The sequence below is a fragment of the Aphidius gifuensis genome, linkage group LG2 (assembly GCF_014905175.1).
Source record: "Aphidius gifuensis isolate YNYX2018 linkage group LG2, ASM1490517v1, whole genome shotgun sequence".
In the NCBI taxonomy this organism is placed as follows: domain Eukaryota; kingdom Metazoa; phylum Arthropoda; class Insecta; order Hymenoptera; family Braconidae; genus Aphidius; species Aphidius gifuensis.
In genome coordinates this window covers 15,897,745-15,917,696 of record NC_057789.1, presented here as the reverse complement: position 1 = coordinate 15,917,696, position 19,952 = coordinate 15,897,745, and the positions used below count along the sequence as shown (strand labels likewise).

The window sequence follows — 19,952 nt, the reverse complement described above, 5'->3', positions numbered from 1 at the left end:
TTTAATATGAAAATGAGTAATAAAATACTAAACCTTAAAATTAAATTATCTAACAGAATGTAAATGTAAAAAAATATTATGAACAAAGTTATTTAGAAGTAAAACATTTTTATTTTTTTTTTTATTTTGTTGTTAACCGAAATTCTCATTTTCACAGAGTACATGTCTTAGAAGAGCACAGTTATTATCTTGATCATCTTTTCTAATTATCATCATTCATCGTTCAATCAGATATTAAAAATTGGATAATAACTATTGATTAATTCGTGAGAAAAAATATGAAAAATCGATCCATTTTACTACTATTGTTGATGACATTGTTGTAAAATAAATTATATTTTTTTTATTTCCATTTTTTATGTCCAACGCATGAGATATTTTTTTTATCATGTCCCACTGACTTCAATGGTTTTAAAATAATCGAAAATCTGTTAAAATCTAAATTTTTTAATAATAACATTATTTTTTTTTCTTTCACAGATGGAAAATTAACAAATTACAATTACATAAATATTGAAAAAAACGTCTTTGTTCCTGTCATCAAGCTCCATTTATTTTTAACTTAATTAGTTACTTTGGACACTTATTTTCAATTTTCGAATGCTCTTGAAAATCGAATCGAACTTATAATGTAAATTCAGCAGTTTTTGTAATTGTTTCACGTAAAAAATCAATCAAGAATCATGTATCAATGTCCAATTTGCAAATCGTACGAGAAAAGTCGACAAGATTTGTTGATCCACTGTAAACAATTTCATAAGAAATCACCCAAGTCAGGTACATGTCCACGTGAAAATTGCTCCAAAACATTTGGTGATATTTATAAGTATCTAACACATGTTGAAACTGCACATGTCACAAACCAAGCCAATTCTAATGTTCAATTAATATCTCAAAACAAAAAACACAAAATTATTCTAGATGATCTTGCAATTAAAAAAAAAATTTGTACAAATCCACCGCTATCTGACGTTTCTACTAAGAAAAATGACAGTATCCAAGAAAATTGTAAATCTAGTGAAAAAATTGTTCTAGATGAAACATTTAATTTATCTGAAAAAGCCTTTGATTTGCAGTTATTAGAGTTCGAAAAAAGACAATCTGAAAGAGCAGTTCACTTTGTTAAAAATTTATACGCTGATGTTTCGTTATCAAGATCTGCTACACAAAAAATAATTTCCATCATCACTGATTATCAAAAGACATCTATCACAGACTTACAAACAATAGATCCTTAAATATTTGCCAGTAAAAGATTAGATATAGCTTTAAAATTTTTTCAAAATTCTTTCTCTGAAGTAAAAACAGAACACAGAGCATTGAATTGTCTTGAAAAAAAGAATGCATTAATAAGACCAATAGCTCGAACAGTCGATAGGCAGATAAAACCCCGTTTGATCAAAAAGCTAGGTAAGACTGTTTATAATTCAGTAGACACACAAATTCATACAGTTCCCATGGCTCGTGTTTTAAAAAAATATTTAGAATTACCTAATATTTTTGAAGTTATCAGTAAATGTCTCCACAAGCTTCCTAGTAGTGAAAATTTTTCTTCTTTTCTTGATGGTACATATTGGCAAACAATTAAATCTGAACGTCCGGATGACATGATTATTCCACTGTCCTTTTTTTTTGATGACTTCGAAATAAACAATCCTCTCGGATCACACAAAAAAAAAATAGGTGGAGTCTATTACAGCATCACTTGCATACCTCCACAATTTGCAAGTAAACTCGAGCATTGGTTTCTAGCTCAGCTTCATGAAGAAAAGGATTATAAAAAATTAGGTAATAAAAGAATATTTGGAAAAATCAAGAACGAGCTTTTAGATCTTAAAGAAAAGGGTATCGAAATAAAAGTCAATGGGAGTGTTAAAAAAGTATATTTTTGTATTGCCAAAGTGTTAGGAGACAATTTAGGGTTTAACCAAATGCTTGGATTTGTAAGCAGCTTTAGGGCAGATCATTATTGTCGTATATGTATTGCCACTCGAGAAGAATGTCAAAATTTAACTGAAGAAAGAGAAGACCTAATTATAAATGAACAAAATTATAAGCTTGATGTACAAAAAGCGATAAAAAGTGGTAAACACAGCCATGGTGTGAAAGAGAAATGCTTGTTTGAGCCTCTTTTTTCAGTTTATGATATGATTACTCTCGATCCTTTTCATGATTTGCAAGAAGGCATTTGCAGATATGAGCTAGGATTAATTTTGAATTATTTAATACTACAAGACTTAGACTGTTATTTTAATCTTGATGATTTGAACATGAATATTCGTTGTTTGAACATCCCTAAAACAAGTGGTAAAAATATTCCTTGTGCCATAAGTGATAAAGTTCTAAAAAAAAAAAATTTAAAGCTGTCAGGATCAGAAATGACTTTTATTATGGAATATTTAGGAATTTTGATTGAAAGATATATTCCTCGAGGAAATGCTACATGGCAGCTTTACATATTATTAAGAAAAATTTTCTTCTTAATAATGGCTCCAAGCTTTACGCATAATGATGTCAATGTACTCAAAAGTCTAATTAAAGAGCATCATGAATTATACTTAACAATGAACTTTCAAGACTTTGAAACACTAAAACCTAAGCATCATTTTCTTCTTCATTATAGTCGAGGTATGCTTATGCAGGGACCATTGCGCTATAATTCGTCGATTCGGGGAGAAGCTGTCCATCGTAATAACATTAGATATGCAAAAGTAGCACTCTCACAAACTAACGCATGTTCTTCCCTTGCACTAAAATACCAACTAAAGTCTAAATCTAGCTAAAATATTTATAGATAGAAAAAAAATGATAAACCATCGATCATTCAAATTGAAAAAAAAAATTAATTTAAACACCATTGTAAATTTCAATAATTTCAAAATGATGAACCCCATACTAGAAAATGGAAACGTGAGTTTACTATCTGAAGCAAATTATGATGGTACCATCTACAAGGCAGGCGCTTCAGTAATAACGGAAATTAAAAATGATCAACCGGTGTTTGCTGAAATTCAACACATTATTGAAGCAAATAATGTCATTTACTTTATTGTAATTGAGCACTGTACAATGTATTTAGATGAGCACGTTCAAGCTTATGTGATCATTGAAACAGGTAACTGGTCGTTCATACAACATAAAGAATTATTAACATACATGCCACATTATGCTCAACACGTTGAATTACCTATTTTAGATAACGAACAAAATACAAGTAAAAATAAAGAAAATCAAATAAAACTATTGAAAAAAAAGTTATAATAAAAACATATATATGACATATGAGTATAGTAATAATAAGAAGAAAATATAATGGATAATTCGTAAAAAATAAAAACATATTATCAGCTAGTTTTGTCGAAAAATAAAAAAGAAATATAAAAAAGATGACAACGAGGTCATACCTGTGACACCTGAACGTCTTGAAAATGACAGTGATGGAGAAAATCAAATTAATTGCAGAATGGAATATAGAAAACAAAAATTTTCATTAATCCCAACACGTAAAATTTAAATAAGTAAATGAAGAAGAAAATATTTATTACTGGGTATATTAGTTGACATTATTCATATTCTAACGAATCAACAAAATATATAATTATTATTATATTTTTTACATATATTATAAGACATAATAAAAAATTTTATTTCAATGTTTGTTTTACTTTATTAATAATATAAAAAAAAATCCTGACAATGTAAAACCATCATTTTCTTTTCCTGTGAATGTATTCAATAAATAAAACTATTAAGAAAAAATTCAATATCAAATATAAATTTAAATTACTAGTGGTTTTTTATGAGATTTTTTAAATTTTAATAATTATATTTCTTTTATTTTTTCATATATTTATTGTTAAATGTTAATTTATTAATTCAAATATGATTCATTTTTTTTTGTAAATGTCATGCTTTATACGGACAAAAATTTTCTTGCCATCACGTAGTAGCGCTCGTGGCTCAATGGGAAAATCGTTAGGTCTTAAATATCGTGTTCGCGTCGGTCGAGGGTTCGAATCCCCTCATAGGTTAATTATTTAGGTTTAGGAAAAAAAACTCATGCGCAAAAAAAAGTTGGATTTGTACCATTCTTCTGTTAATTAACAAAAGTATCATTCAATAAATAAATTTTTTTTTTTATTTAAATTAGCAGTAATTTTCTTCTTGAATTAAATCAAAATTTGACTTGACAGTAATCTTTTTCTTCTCCATTCAAGGCCATTTTGAATTTTATCCAAGAAGCCTTGTTCTAAAATTTAGAACTATTGTTCATGAAGTGAGAACAAAAAGATTTTTTTCAAGAAGTATGCGTCTAAATTCAAGGCTATTTTGGATTATTTCCAAGAAGCCTTGTTCTAAAATTTGAAACTGTTGTTCATGAAGTAAGAACAAAAAGATTTTTTTCAAGAAGTTTGCGTCTACATTCAAGACCTTTTTAGCATTTATTTCAAGAAGTTTTTTCGTCATTATAAGAATAATTTTTCTTTTTTCAAATCTATTTTAGGTTTATTTTAAATCTAATTTTGTCATGTTTCAAGAATTTTTTTTTCTTTTAACAAGAAGTTTTCCATTTATAACAAGAACTTTTTTTCTTTTTTTAAAACTAAAAATTTCCTAGAACAAAAGTGCTATCTGGTAGAACTTTTTTTTTTCAGTGTAAATGTTAACGATTTATCTGGAAAATCTAAATTTCGTATTTTTATTATCACAATCATCATCATCTTGATTTTTATCACAGTTGAATGTTGAGTTTGAAGATAAATGTAAATAAATACTGTCATTAATGTTTTGATTTTCTTCTAAAAATGAGTCTATATTAATAATATGAGTCTAAATCTGTTGTTACAATACATAGCTCAAATGATTGGACAGATCAGTATCACATGTAGTATTAGCAATTAATAATTTTTTAACTGATGGTGTTAATAATACTATAATAATTAATTAATTTTTTTTTTGCCCGATACATTTAACGATTTAGACGTAAAAATAATATTTGTATTAGTAAGAGTTTTACTATGAAAACTATCGTCAATTTTACTATTTGAATTATCTAAATAATCTTTTGAAGATGGATTCCAGAAACATCACTAAACATACCTATTTGCATCATTGATTCAGTTAAAATTTGTGGAACAGCCATTGCTAAACAATCACCAATGTCATTGTATATATAATAATAATAAAATGTCAGATAAAGTGAATAATATTTAAAACAATGATGCCCAAAACATTGAGTGCCTGGGTGCAATAAAGGCACGAGTGCTCGGAGCTCAACATTTGCGGCGTTGCAAAATACAATATTTTGTAAAAATAAAAATGCTCAAAAAAAAAAAAAAAAAAAATACATACTTATGAAGAATGCTAATATGCATCTTTTTTTTAAGTAAATTTTTTTTTTTTTTTTAAATATTTAAACAAATAAAAAATAAAAACACAAAAAAATTTTTATAAAAAATTTCATGTTTTCACAACTATACCTCGTCATAACTTTTTAAATTACCAACCGATTTTCTTGAAATTTAATACAGACCTAGGTTAGTTATTAATAAACTTAATGATATATGAAAAAAAAAAAAAAAAGTCAATTGTTAATTAGGAATAATTAATTTACGGGTAGCGCGCGTGAATGAAGTTCTTTTAACTTTGCTGATAAAAGTTATCGAGCAAATTTGAAAATTTAACAAAATTCAAGTGACAATTTTTTTTATTAATATATAAATAAGTTATTTTCAAAATTTTAAATTTTCTTATAAATAAATAACAAAGGTATTAAATTATTAGTAAAACGCGCGCCGCGCGCTGAGTAAAATTAATTATTCATATGAAGGTCTAATGTTCCCGTCTTTTCTTGAGATCGTCGCGTTTTTTATTATATCATTTTTTTGATATTTATGCTTTTCACTGAGGTAATTATTTTTTTTTTTACTATCAAACAAATTTTTAATGTTATTTTTCAATTCTTTGACCGAAAAAAAAGTCAATATCGTGGAATATTTATATTTTTGTTATTCAAGCATTGCTTTCTTTTGTTTTTTTTTTTTATTTGTTGATTTTGATGTATATTTTTCATTTGTCTTCGATATTCCAACAGAGTCACTTGTAGATAATAAACGCAATATAAATTCAATATTTTTCGTTTTTTAGTATATTGCGTTTAAATTTTTAACTTATTAGTTTTTTTATTGTTTATTATCAAACGTGAATTAAAAAATGTCTGACATCAAGATAAATAATCCAAGTAGAAAGAGACTTAGAAATGAAGATAACTGGGCAATAAAAGTTAAAAGAAAAACTAAAAATGAGGTATTGTGGGAGTGTATCTATTTAATTATTTATTCACAAATATCAGTTTAACATTATTGTTGGTATATTTTATTTTTATTGACGAGTAATTTTTGTTATAGGGAGTTGAATATGTAAATGCGTCAGAGACTCTCATATCTGCCAAAGAATTTATTTTTGTTTTATCTTGTTGTCCTAAAAAGTGTCATGAAAAAATTAATGAAAGATATCAAAAATTATTTTTTAATAATTTTTGGAAAACTGCAGGTGATTATAAATCACAAAGTGTAATGTTAAGTGGTCTTATGACCTTGAAGAATAATTTAATTGACACAATAATTGATAAATCTCATGAAAAAAAAATTGTTTCTTGGAATTACTTTTTTCATTGTATTTTTCTTCGGACTGAGGTATGTCGGGGTTTTTTATGTAAATTATTAAAAATAGATAAAAAAAGATTTATTACTCTCCATAAAAAATTATTAGAAAATGACTCATTAGAAGATAAACGGGGTACACATTCTCAGCATCCTTTAAAATTAAGTAATGAGCTTCAAGAATTAATTAAAAACCATTGTCTGTCTATGCCACACTCTGAATCTCATTACAACTTAAAAAGATGTCAATTATTAACATTTGAGCAATGTGATTTAACTTTGGCAAATTTATATAAAAAATTTTTGGTTTCTTACACATTAAAAACTGGAGACAAAAAACCTTCTCTCGCGTCATTAACTTATTATAGATATTTCAACCATTATTTAAATTTTACATTTATTAAGCCACATACTGATGTATGCAACTTATGTTTTGAGAAAAAAAATAGCACCGAGAGTAATACTGAGTTAGATAAACATGAAAATGATATTAAACTTCATAGACAATTTAAAAATGAAATGATAAATGAAAAAAACGTTTTGGTACTTGAATTTGATTTCGGACAAAACTTGCCTTTACCTAAACTACCAGTTACAAAACAATTTTATAAAAGACTTTTATGGCTTCATATTTTAAATATTAATGTTTTAAACAATAAAAATAGCTATATGTATTTGTTTTTAGTAGGCACGTTTAAAAAGGGTGGAAATACAATTTGTAATTTTTTATACAATGCTATTGAAAGTGAACTTAAATTAAATTATTATAATAAAATATATTTATTGTCAGATAGTTGTGGTGGACAAAATAAGAATTATTTGGTTTTATCTTTTCTGTCAATATTATCACAAGAATTACAAATTGAAATTGTTCATGTGTATCCAGTAAAAGGTCATTCCTACTGTTCATGTGATGCAAATTTTGGTTTATATGGTAGAAAAAAAAAAAATATTGAAAAAATAGAGACAGAAGATGATTACATAGAGATAATAAAAAATTTAAGAAACCCACCTTTTATAATAATAAAAGATGAAGATATTGAAATGAAAGATTTTGAAACTGTTCTTCCTGGAAAATTCAATGAACGCAAATCGATTCATATTAGAGATGCTGTAAAAATAAGATATTTTCCTAATTGTCAAATTGAAATATTCAATACATATAGTACAGATGAAGTACCTAAAATATTCAATATCTATGATCCAGAAATAACATTTGAAAGTTTATTAAATACACCACATGTTCGACCAACTGGCATAAGTAAAGAAAAGTTGGAAGATGTAAAATGCTTACAAAAATATTTATCACCAGAAGCAAAAATATTTTATAATAACTTTTTTGAAAAAACAATTGTAAAAGCTTCAAAAAAAATTGAAAATGAAAAAATAAATGAAAAGATAAAACAAGAAGCTGTTAATTCAAAGAAGAAAATTGAAGATGATAACTTGGGAATAAAAAATAAAACAAAAAAAAAAATTAAAAAATAAAACTCGAGTGATAATATTATTTAAAGTTATTTGTTGTTGTTAAAAATAATTGTTATTTGTTTATATGTATGACAATTGTTATTAAATATTTGTGTGATAAAAAAAAAGAATGACTTCAGTAAAATGTATAAATGGAACAATACTCGTGAAATAATATTTTATTTGTTTTTTACTCAGCGCGCGGCGCGCGTTTTACTAATAATTTAATAACTTTGTTATTTATTTATAAAAAAATTTAAAATTTTGAAAATAACTTATTTATATATTAATAAAAAAAATTGTCACTTGAATTTTGTTAAATTTTCAAATTTGCTCGATAACTTTTATCAGCAAAGTTAAAAGAACTTCATTCACGCGCGCTACCCGTAAATTAATTATTCCTAATTAACAATTGACTTTTTTTTTTTTTTTTTTCATATATCATTAAGTTCATTAATAACTAACCTAGGTCTGTATTAAATTTCAAGAAAATCGGTTGGTAATTTAAAAAGTTATGACGAGGTATAGTTGTGAAAACATGAAATCTTTTATAAAAATTTTTTTGTGTTTTTATTTTTTATTTGTTTAAATATTTAAAAAAAAAAAAAAATTTACTTAAAAAAAAGATGCATATTAGCATTCTTCATAAGTATGTATTTTTTTTTTTTTTTTGAGCATTTTTATTTTTACAAAATATTGTATTTTGCAACGCCGCAAATGTTGAGCTCCGAGCGCTCGTGCCTTTATCTCAAAATCAGGTGTTAAATTGATAGAAGAATTAATACTATTTGATTGTGACATATTAAAAAATGCAACAACACTTTCTTGACCACTTGATAATGACGATAATATTAATAACGTGCCTGACACTCATGGTCTCAACATTGCTGACACATGTTCTTTGTCTTTTTGATTTCTATTATCATTTTCATTATTTATTTTTATTGATGATTATTGTTGATAATTTAATTTCCAAACATTATTACTCGTTGGTAATGTTATTACCATTATTTATTCCAAACTCATTCTTCCATTTTTTTCGGTCTCGTAAAAGTTCTTATATCAATTGTTTTTGTTGTATCATTTGCCAAATCATTGAGTGAACTTACTGATAAACCTTTTCTTAACCAAGCTTGAACATCTTCGACACTTGATGATATTCTGTCACTCACTGACAGCAACCATCTTCCATTGTCATCAACATTAACATGTGATATATCAATTATACTATCGAGAAATTCGTTGATAATGATGTTTTGGGCATCATTGTTTTAAATATTATTCACTTTATCTGACATTTTATTATTATTAATATTTGTTACTCAAACTTACTAAATAGTTGTGCATCACAAAAAAATGAACACGTCAAAAATAGTATTTAAAACTGGCAGCTGATTTAGATTAAATCCTTTTACATATAACTTAATATAAAAAAAAAACTCATTAAACTTGATGAAAAGAAAAATAAACAATAACAACAACATGTGACTTGGAATTATAGCTTACAGCAGCTTAAAAAATCATTATTCACTTTGCGCCATCGATGCGATATTGAATACTGTAAATATACCTAAAAGTTTTTTCACACTATTTACTATTCTTGCTCAATTTCATTTTCATCATGAATCGTTCCGGATCTGGAAGAAATTATGCTTTGTGTTGCTTCGATTTGATTTCATTTTATAATGTTCGTCAGAATGCCCTAACTTTTGAGAGAAATTTCAGGAAAAACGCAATTTCTGGAACTGCAATAATCCCGACAACATACGGCGCGCGCACCATCGATGCGATATTGAATACTGTCCTGATATAAAGGTTCTTTGTTAATTAATGGAAAATAAGTAAACTTTTTACCACTTTTACGTATAAGTGAAGCTTAAGTAATTTCGTTTGTTAGCTCATTTATTGATAACAAAAAAATGATTGCCATATAATTTTCAAGGTCAAATAATAAGAAAACTAAGAACAAATCATAGATTGCAATTTTCGCCAGGTTATTAGAGATAACAACACTAACACTACTGCTAGCAAGCAAGTATAGTACACAGCTACATTATATGCTTGTGTGTTTCACGTCTGTGTGCATTACTTGCCACGAGAAAGCAAATATTTTTTTTTTTTAAACTCGAATAACTCTTAAAATCCGTGGCGAACATAACTTATTTTTTCAAATTATATTCGTTTTTTTTTTATCTACAATTTGATAGAAAAAAATAAGTTTTCGAGTAGACAACGGATCTACTATATGCTGCTAAGAAAAGGAAATAATTGTTTCGCCCTATTCTCGTGTAAGAAAGTTGTTAACTTTGACATTCATTATCTAAAAAAAGCCGAGGCAAGAAAAATTGAAATAAATCGTCAAGATAAATAATGATTTCATTTAAAAAATAAGCCTAATTAAAAAAAATCGAGTAGAAATTCGATTATTTATAAACAACCTTGAAAAAAATGGTTTCAAAGGAAAATACTTGTTTAGTTAAAAAAGAGTAAATTGAATGATCTATTTTTCTTATATTTGTGTTGATTTATTTCTTAAACGAATCTAATAAAATCATTAATTACATGAAGTATAACCTCAAATTTTTTTCATCTGTAATTTTATTTATGTACGTAATTTGGCAGGTCACGTCAGCACAAAAAATACAAAAAACATTCAATTATATAATTTAAAATTTTTTTTGGGCTCAAATTTTGACTAAGTCATTTTTAAGAAATACCGAAGATATTCCGAGAGTGTTTTTGACATTAAAAAAAAAAAATCAAATCAGCCTAATGTATATATATACTATTTAGGACAATGATGACAAGAAAGTAATTTTTTTTTTAAAATTAATTTGATACAAATACACGTTTATTTTTTTTTCAACACCTGAAATAAGAAAAATATCTTGTTTAAAACCTAAATTTTTCTAAAAACTGTTGCTCACTCATATACTCAATAGGATCAGACATATTGCGAATATTATTGTTTAACCTCATATTAATTTATCTTAATCTCCCTGGAATATTGATTTTGTCCTTTTCTATTTCTATTTTTGTCTGCAACAGTAACAACAATCAACTTGAAAATTTGACAGCTTTATTTGTTTACATAAAAATGAGCTCTCTTGTAATAAAATACGATTCATACAGAACTCTGACAAAAAGTTTTTGAAGCACTGCTATCGGAAAAAAAAGCCCTAATGAGAACATCCTCTGAATACGGGTGCTGTACTGATATAAATAAAGGTTCTTTCACACCATTTTATTATTCTTGCTCAATTTTATTTTATAATGTTGTCGAATTGCTTTGGACTTGGAAGCCATAATGCTTTGATCTGATTTGGTTTTATAATGTTTGTCAGAGTGCGGTAAGGTTTTAAAGAATTTCAATAAAAACGCAATTTCTGAAAATAATTCTGAAGTTTAAAAAAAAAATATACATCTAAAAAATATGTTTTTATTTTTTTATTAAAAAGCTTGTATTGATTTATAGGATGATCAGAAGACAGAATATTTTTACCTAATCTCAATCATAATTTAAAATAAATTCCCAAGGAATTGGAGGGTTAGGGTTAGCTCTATGCCGTGTATAATAGGCACGGTAGTTATCTCGTTTCCCGACTTTCTTTTCTTTTTCTCATACTTGATTATGGATTAAGTTTAATTGAGTGTATACGGAGAGAAAAAAATATTAGGTTTTACTAAAAAAAAACACTGGATTTTACTATGTTTTATAGTACTGGTGGATGTTTTGGGAAATTTAGCACCATTTATCATGTAATCAGTGAGTTTTACTATGTTTGAGAATTTTAATCAGACGTAGTAAGTATCATAATACTCAATCGTAAAAATGGCCATGTTTAAAATAAAAAGTACTATGTTGTATAGTCAAAAATATATTTGATTAAAAAATATTTTAAAAAATTGTCAATTTTTTTTCTGTTGTATTATTAACGCAGAAGCTTTTGTTTTTTTTTTTTTTTTCTTTCGCAGTCTGACCGGGGATTGAACCGACGAACATAGTAAAATTCGCTTCAAATATCGTAATTAATATAAAACACACAATAAAAATTAAATCGGGAATCGTATTTTTTTTAAATTGATGAGTAGTATAAATAATATTGTTCGAATTTAGGTACTGAATGATGATTTTAACGAGCGTCAATTGTCAATTCTACTATGCTAACATAAGAAACATTAATTTACACATAGCACTTTGTATCTAAAGTTTATTAAAAAAAAAGATTTCGTTAGTACTTTCGACTATGTCTTTAGTAAAAAACATCTTGTTCCATAGTTTGATTACAAATGATTTAATTTACTATGTGCCTTTATTAAAATATATAGTATAAATAATAAAAAATATAGAAAAAAATATTATATCTTATCAAAAATCCGAAAACATCAGGTGTACAGATAGTTTTAAGAAACAATGACATAAAATAAATAACAACAATATTTTCCAATTTAAAAGTTTAATTATTAGAGTCTACTAGACGCCTTAACTATTCCTCAGCCAATCCTTTAAAATATTATAAAATGAAACAATTGTGCAACAATATCCAAATGATATAGAGAGAACCATCAGTGAACCATAGAGAGCCAGTCAAGAAAAAGTAGTGATCGTTCAAGAGCCAGACAAGGTGTCTCATCTCACGACAGTGCAAAGTGCTGAGATACTGAGGGCTCTCTTCTCTCACTTGCGTGCTCTCCTACCTATCGCCCCGGACATGCACAGCACGCTTCTCTAGCCCGCAACACGAATAGGTTTACGATCCAGCCCGTAGCCTTCGGTGAGTTCGTCTCGTCCACGGATGGAAGAGGAGACTTTTACCAAGATGAGGTTTAAGGCAGCATGTCAAAATATTGAAGAAAAATTCCCTCTCACAGATTTTGATCAAAGAAGGCTTATTTTTTAAGTGAAATAAAGATCTATTTTATCAAATTTTTTTTGTAATTTTCTACCACGATTTGACCGAGATAATTAGGGTCAAAGTTGGCAACAATTTAACACACAAGCATAGGAAGCATTGGCACGTTTTCACTCCTATTGAAAAAACGCTCTCACAGAAAACCTTTATTTTACTACAGCTTATACTTCTTTTAATAACAAAAATAATTTTAAAAAAATCATCGATTTCTACCACGAATTTTAAAAGTTATTAATTATTTAAGACGAAAATTTAGGGTCAAAAACAGTCAAAAAGTACCAGGCGAAGCATTAAAAATCTGCTGAAGTAGTATTACGTGTGTGTAAATACGAGGCGCCCTCACTCATACTTCTAAAGACGCGTCAGTAAAGTATACAAACTACAGACATTAGAGGGCACTTATTATTTTTTTAAGCTATGGTTACAAGGGTGCCTCTTTGAACCCAAAGAATTATCCTACCTTGGGATTTACATACTGCCTTAAAGTATCAAGACACGTTACGGGACATCGAATCAATACGCACTACTAACACCACATGTAACGGACTTGACTCTCCACAGAGCTTGGGGAGTGATCCTTTTGGATTATTAACAACCAACTCCCATAGTTATTAACAATTCAGGCGACAACGAATAAATAATCAGACTTTATTGATTTATATCGGGCTTATCGTTTGATTATTTAATTCGAATAACGACGAAATAATAAATTTTGTCACAACATGTATAATTGAAAAACAGTGTTGTTTTCAAAAAAAAAAATTTCAATTTCATTGTTTATCACGTTGCATAAATATCATAAAATAGTATATTTTCGTTCTGAAAAGCGCACTACCCCTCTCACCCCCCCATAAAAAAATTTTTATGTTACAAGGGCAGTGGGAATAATGTGTGAATTTCCAAAGCGCAAGAGGGGTAGTGCGCTTTTTAGAAATTCACACATTATTACCACTGTCCCTAGTAACATAAAATATGGTTCGTTACATGTGCCCAATCAGAGAGCCCGCTCACAACTCATTTGGAGGGTAAACACTCGCCAAGGCTCGTGCTTGCCCCTCCAAATTCGTTGAGAGCACACTCTCTGAGTGGGCACTTGTAACGAAATATACTATATCGTTATCATTGTCAGGCGTACACTGAAAAAACGTTCCCGCTGCAGGCACCGCAGGCACGGTACGTTCCTGCTGCCGTAGCAGTAAAGTAGACTGCGAAGCGTTGTACTGCTGCTGCAGCCGAACATTTTATTGTCGATGAGTTCAGGCGTATTAGCAGTACAAAGAATAGCTGTATGACACGTAAAGACTCATTCGATAAATTAAATGATGTATATATGTATATTATTAATATTAATTATTAATAAATATAATTATATATTACTATTATTATTGAATATGAATTGATTTTAAAATCTTGTATATTGTAAAAAAATATGTATAAAGAATTTGAAAAAAATATATTTTATTTGAATATAGAATTGAAAAAAAAAATTTACTTTTTTAATTTACCGTGTAATAATAATAAGTTAACTTATTGAATAAACGAAGAAATTGCATTAACTATGATGATAACATAAAAATAATATTACACGGTAAATTAAAAATGTAAAAAAGTTTAATTTTTAACGTAAAAAAAAATTTTTAAATTTAACATTGAAAGAAATTTTTAATTGAACATTTAATAAAATGCTAAATTTCAATCCTAACCTATAAGTGATGTCAAAGTCGTGAACAGTATATGACCGCGCATACAGATGCGCGCATTCAGTTGCCACAGCAGTGCTTTGTACTGCTCTCACAGCAGTACAGTTTACAGAGAATATACGGGTGCTTACTGTGGATTTCATGGACATCCTGCTACTGTAGCGGTCTACCATCACCGTTCTAATAGACCGTGCCTGCAGCGGGAACGTTTTTTCAGTGTAAGGAGCATGTAAAAAAATGGTCCATGCGGCATATTAGTCAAAGCAGTTGCCCAGATGAGATAGAGTATAAAATAGAAGAGATACCTATATTTTAAAATTGGTGGGGAACACGAAAAAAAAAATACTTATCGAATTGTTGTTAACTATTTTCAAAAAAAAAAAATTGATTGACATCTTATTCCTTGCACATTTCTGTGGTGCACGGAGAAAAATAAAATGCAAATTTTACATCTAAAAACTGTGAAGTATATTGAAAAAATAAGTTTATAGACATTAACAAATTTGAGAGATAGATTTTACATTTTTTTATTGTAAAAAATTGAGGTTGTCTAATTTCTCGGAAGCCTGGTAAGAAACATGTGTGCGTGAGAAAGTCATTCATCTTTTCTTTAACTACTGATTTTCCTTGGATATTTTATTTATTTAATAAACAAAATACATATTATTTTATTATAAATAAATAAAAATGTCCAAGGAAAAGCAGTAGCTAAGGAAAAGATGTAGCTGAGGAAAAGATGTAGCAAAGGAATTGAGGTTGCCAAAGAATTATGTTTCAAGGAAATAATTCCTTAGCTACATCTTTTCCTTAGCTACTGCTTTTCCTTGGACCTCTGTAATTTTAAAAAATAAATTTACATGTATTTTATTTATAAAAAAAATTACAAAGGTCCAAGGAAAAGATGTAGCTAAGGAATTAATGTGACTAAGGAATTATTTCCATGAAACATAATTCTTTGGCAACCTCAATTCCTTAGCTACTGCTTTTCCTTGGACATTTTTTAATTATTTTACAAATAAAATACATGTAGATTTATTTTTTAAAAATACAAATGTCCAAGGAAAAGCAGTAGCTAAGGAAAAGATGTAGCTAAGGAATTGAGGTTGCCAAAAAATTATGTTTCAAGGAAGTAATTCCTTAGTCACATTAATTCCTTAGCTACATCTTTTCCTTAGCTTCTGCTTTTCCTTGGACCTCTGTAATTTTAAAAAATAAATTTACATGTATTTTATTTATAAAAAAAATTACAAAGGTCCAAGGAAAAGATGTAGCTAAGGAATTAATGTGACTAAGGAATTATTTCCATGAAACATAATTCTTTGGCAACCTCAATTCCTTAGCTACTGCTTTTCCTTGGACCTTTGTAATTTTTTTTATAAATAAAATACATGTAAATTTATTTTTTAAAAATACAAATGTCTAAGAAAAAGCAGTAGCTAAGGAAAAGATGTAGCTAAGGAATTGAGGTTGCAAAAGATTTATGTTTCATGGAAATAATTCCTTAGTCACATTAATTCCTTAGCTACATTTGCGTAATGCAACTGTGCGTAATGCAACTGACGAGAACTTTGGAAAAATTCTTTTCATAATTCCGAAGGAAAATTTCGAAAATATATACAAAATATATAAAGATTGGCGGTTTCAGAACAAAGCTGTGTAGAAATTATATTTGTCGACGTAAAAAAAGTAAGCGAAAACCAAATTTAAAGAACAAATGGCTTATTCTGTTTTCATTCAAACTAAAAAAGAAAGCTTCCAAACGATCGTTGAGGGGTCAGAGTTTGAGAATTTTAGGTAACTTCAAAAAATTTATATTACATAGATGTTTAAATAAGGAAAATTTCACATCATAATCGTTAATAGAAACAGCCATCAACTCACTGTGGCGGAATTTTCCTTTCCGTGAGATAAGTAGATTCAGGGGCTTCGGAACTCTATCAGCGCACATTTGATCTTGATTTCTCTTTGGGCGAATCCCGAATATGGCATTTCTTCCAATCTTCATGTATTGCCAGCCCATATTTTTTGGTAAGCTCACTCCAAATAATGACGTCACAAACCGCATTTTGATAAAGAGAAGTTTACTTTTATTGTTGAAGTATAAAAAATCGTCAAAGACTGAAAAAATATTTTATATGAAAACTCTTCACTATTATTAACTTTTTTCCTAAAATATCATCAATAAAAATCTTTCCATTTTCCTTATTGCATTCAAAACGTTTTTGTTTTCAATTAAAAATTATTGTAATTCTTCGACATAAAACTCACTGTTCAACATATTCAAAAATGATTTTTCACGTCACTCCGCCTAACATTTTCACAATGTATCCCAAAACTTACATCATCACATTGGTTATTATAAATGTTTGAGCATTTCCTTGTGGTAAACTCATCAATTAACACTCCATAAATCTTTTTTTCACAGAATGTTTCTCATTTTTTGATCGCAATTTACTTGATATTCCACGAGGTGCTTTCTATGAACTCGGATCATTCTAAAAAATGATAAAAAATTTTCAATTAAAGCAACAGAACCATGTATGAATGGAATAATTAGCTTTTCTTTTGGAACGGTTATTCACAGATTATACGTATTCAGTTCTTAGATCAAATAAAGTAACTGAAAAATTAATATCTTGTTCAGAAATTAAACAAAATAATGTTGACTTTTTTTAACAGTTCGTCCACAACTATCGAAATGATAGGATAAAAAAATCCGACATAACTTGTCAGCAATGCACCTCCATAGAAAAACCAAGTATTGATATTTTCTGTTATTTCTATAGATCGAAATTCTCAAATGTTAAGTGAAAATTTTATATACTGTAACAAGAATTCGCAGTTCTCGCGCTCTCGACAATGGTTATTGGTCTATGAGCCTGTGGGAATCGGACCAAGTCCAATAACTAATACCACTGGTTTGTAAGTATATATTTTTTACTACACGGAGAGAAATCCGCAGCAAATAATGCTGTAGAGTATCAAACAAATTTTACTGTAGTCTACTGAAATCGATGCGGATAGTGAGTATTTTTCTTAATAGTGTAACCAAAAAAATTACAGAAAAATCCTGATGCTCTATTAGCTTCAAAATCTGCACCCGTTTCAAGTATTGAACGTTCATAGCAATATTGTTCTAAGCAACGATAATTTATAACAAAAAAGTTTATAAAAATACAAAATTTTATACTCATTTTTCATTATTGTATAATTTAAAATAATATAAAAAAATTACATAGCGCAAAGGATATCTTGAATTTCTAACATAATTACCGCATTATTCTAATATATAAATTTTACTAGTTAGTAAAATGAACAATATTATGAATACCGACCGTAATATGGATAGTCAATACCAACAGAAAAATCAATAAAAGAAACTTATAGTTTTATCATCGCAATCACTCCAAAAGAAGTTTCACTTCTCCCGCGCGTACTCGCAACACGCATAATTTTTTTTTATTTCTTTAATTATTATTTGTTCAAATTTTTTATTGATAACAAATCTATTGAATCATAATGAATAATTTGTAGGTTATATTCATTAACATTTTTTGACAGATGAAACGATGTTATGATTTACATATGTTACAGTCAACACACACAATTACACAATTATGTATTTGTTTCTAGTGCCATCTATAATAATTTATAAGATATGCACGTGACCAATCTGATCCTCCAATCAGAATTAAATAAATTCAAAAATCAGGCGCTGAGTTTGAAATCAAAGCGGCAAATTCAAATTCGGATGCGCACGCATGTTATGCCGCCATAACACCAATGCTTTGTTTATTTAAGGATCGAATTTTTTTTCCTAATTTTATATTAACGAGTGATAAAACTCATCAAGTAGGAAAAAAGTTCAAAAAAAATTTTTTTAATATATTCCGAATATGTTTCGAGTTATCGATATTTTTCTGGTATTTATGGTAATTTGTTTCTTCATAATATATAAAGATATATGATGATTATGTTATATTCATAAATAATTGTGTAAATGATAATATAATAGAGCTAAGGAAAAGATGTAGCTAAGTAAAATATTTTGGCTGGTAAAAATATGTAGGTATTGTTTGTTTGGCTATAATTGAGACTTAGTAAAAAATATATACTTACAAACCATTGGTATTAGTTATTGGACTTGGTCCAATTCCCACAGGCTCGTAGACCAATAACCATTGTCGAGAGTGCGAGAACTGCGAATTCTCGTTACAGTATATATAATTTTCACTTAACATTTGTACAGAGTGTCCCATTTTAATTTACCAATGGATTTATTTTGAAAAATATAGCTGAAATCGAAAAATGTTTCAAGTAAAAGTTGTAGGGTTTGGAGGGGGACATAGAAAAAAAAAAAAAAAAAATTCGAAAAATCCAAAATGGCGAAGTTTTCGGTATAAACATAGTTTTTTAAAATGGATACTGTATTTTTTTTTCGCACCAAAATGTTTCTTACATCAAAACTAATTTTTTTTATGTGAAAAATTTTTCGATAAAAACACTTTTTTTTCGGCCCAATTTTATCTGTTGATGGATTTTCTTCAAAAAAAAATGGCTTTGATTTGAAAATAATATTTAGAAAAGTTGTAGCGTTCAGAAAGACAAACACGAAAAAAAAAAAAAAATTTGTCAAAAAATTCAAAATCGCGGAGTGAGAAGCATGAATACAAAAAATATACTTAGCCAAAAACTTTTATTTAGAAAAAGTGTTAGACTTGATGCGAACAATTTTTTGGTAAAAAAAATTACACCTAACCTCAACAAAAAAGATGTTCATACTTTAAACTCCGTTATTTTGAACTTTTTTGAAATTTTTTTTTTTTTTCCGTGTTTGCCTTCTTGAGCACTTCATTTTTTCATTAGAGCCATATTTTTTCAGGAAAATCCATAAACAGATAAAATTGGGCCGAAAAAAAAGTGATTTTATCGAAAAATTTTTTAAATAAAAAGTGTTAGTTTTGATGTGAAAAACGTAACGGTGCAAAAAAAAATTGTAGTATCCATTCAAAAAAATTATGTTTATACCGGAAACTCCGCCATTTTGGATTTTTCGAATTTTTTTTTCTTTCTTTTCTATGTCCCCCTCCAAACCCTACAACTTTTACTTGAAACATTTTTCAATTTAAGCTATATTTTTCAAAATAAATGCATTGATAAATTAAAATGGGACACTGTATAAACAACGAAAAAAAAAAATATATTTACTC

At 27.8% G+C, this 19,952-nt stretch overlaps 1 protein-coding gene across 7 annotated transcripts in view; it reads right to left on the bottom strand.

Moving 5' to 3' along the window:
* The window catches only part of LOC122849204 (scavenger receptor class B member 1), a 192,162-nt gene that overhangs the window by 154,793 nt on the left and 17,417 nt on the right, over positions 1-19,952 (bottom strand). For 3 of the 7 annotated variants that reach the window (XM_044147830.1, XM_044147832.1, XM_044147831.1), the window contains exons 2-3: positions 17,011-17,237; positions 16,561-16,860 (exon numbers count right to left, since the gene is read on the bottom strand). The exons of 1 other annotated variant lie outside the window; for it this stretch is intronic. In XM_044147830.1, coding sequence (XP_044003765.1) covers positions 16,561-16,860; positions 17,011-17,020 — 310 coding nt within the window. In that variant the 5' untranslated portion in view covers positions 17,021-17,237. Of the gene's footprint in view, positions 1-16,560; positions 17,238-19,952 lie in introns of all 7 variants that reach the window. 3 more of the 7 variants (XM_044147833.1, XM_044147834.1, XM_044147835.1) reach the window with 3 other exon arrangements.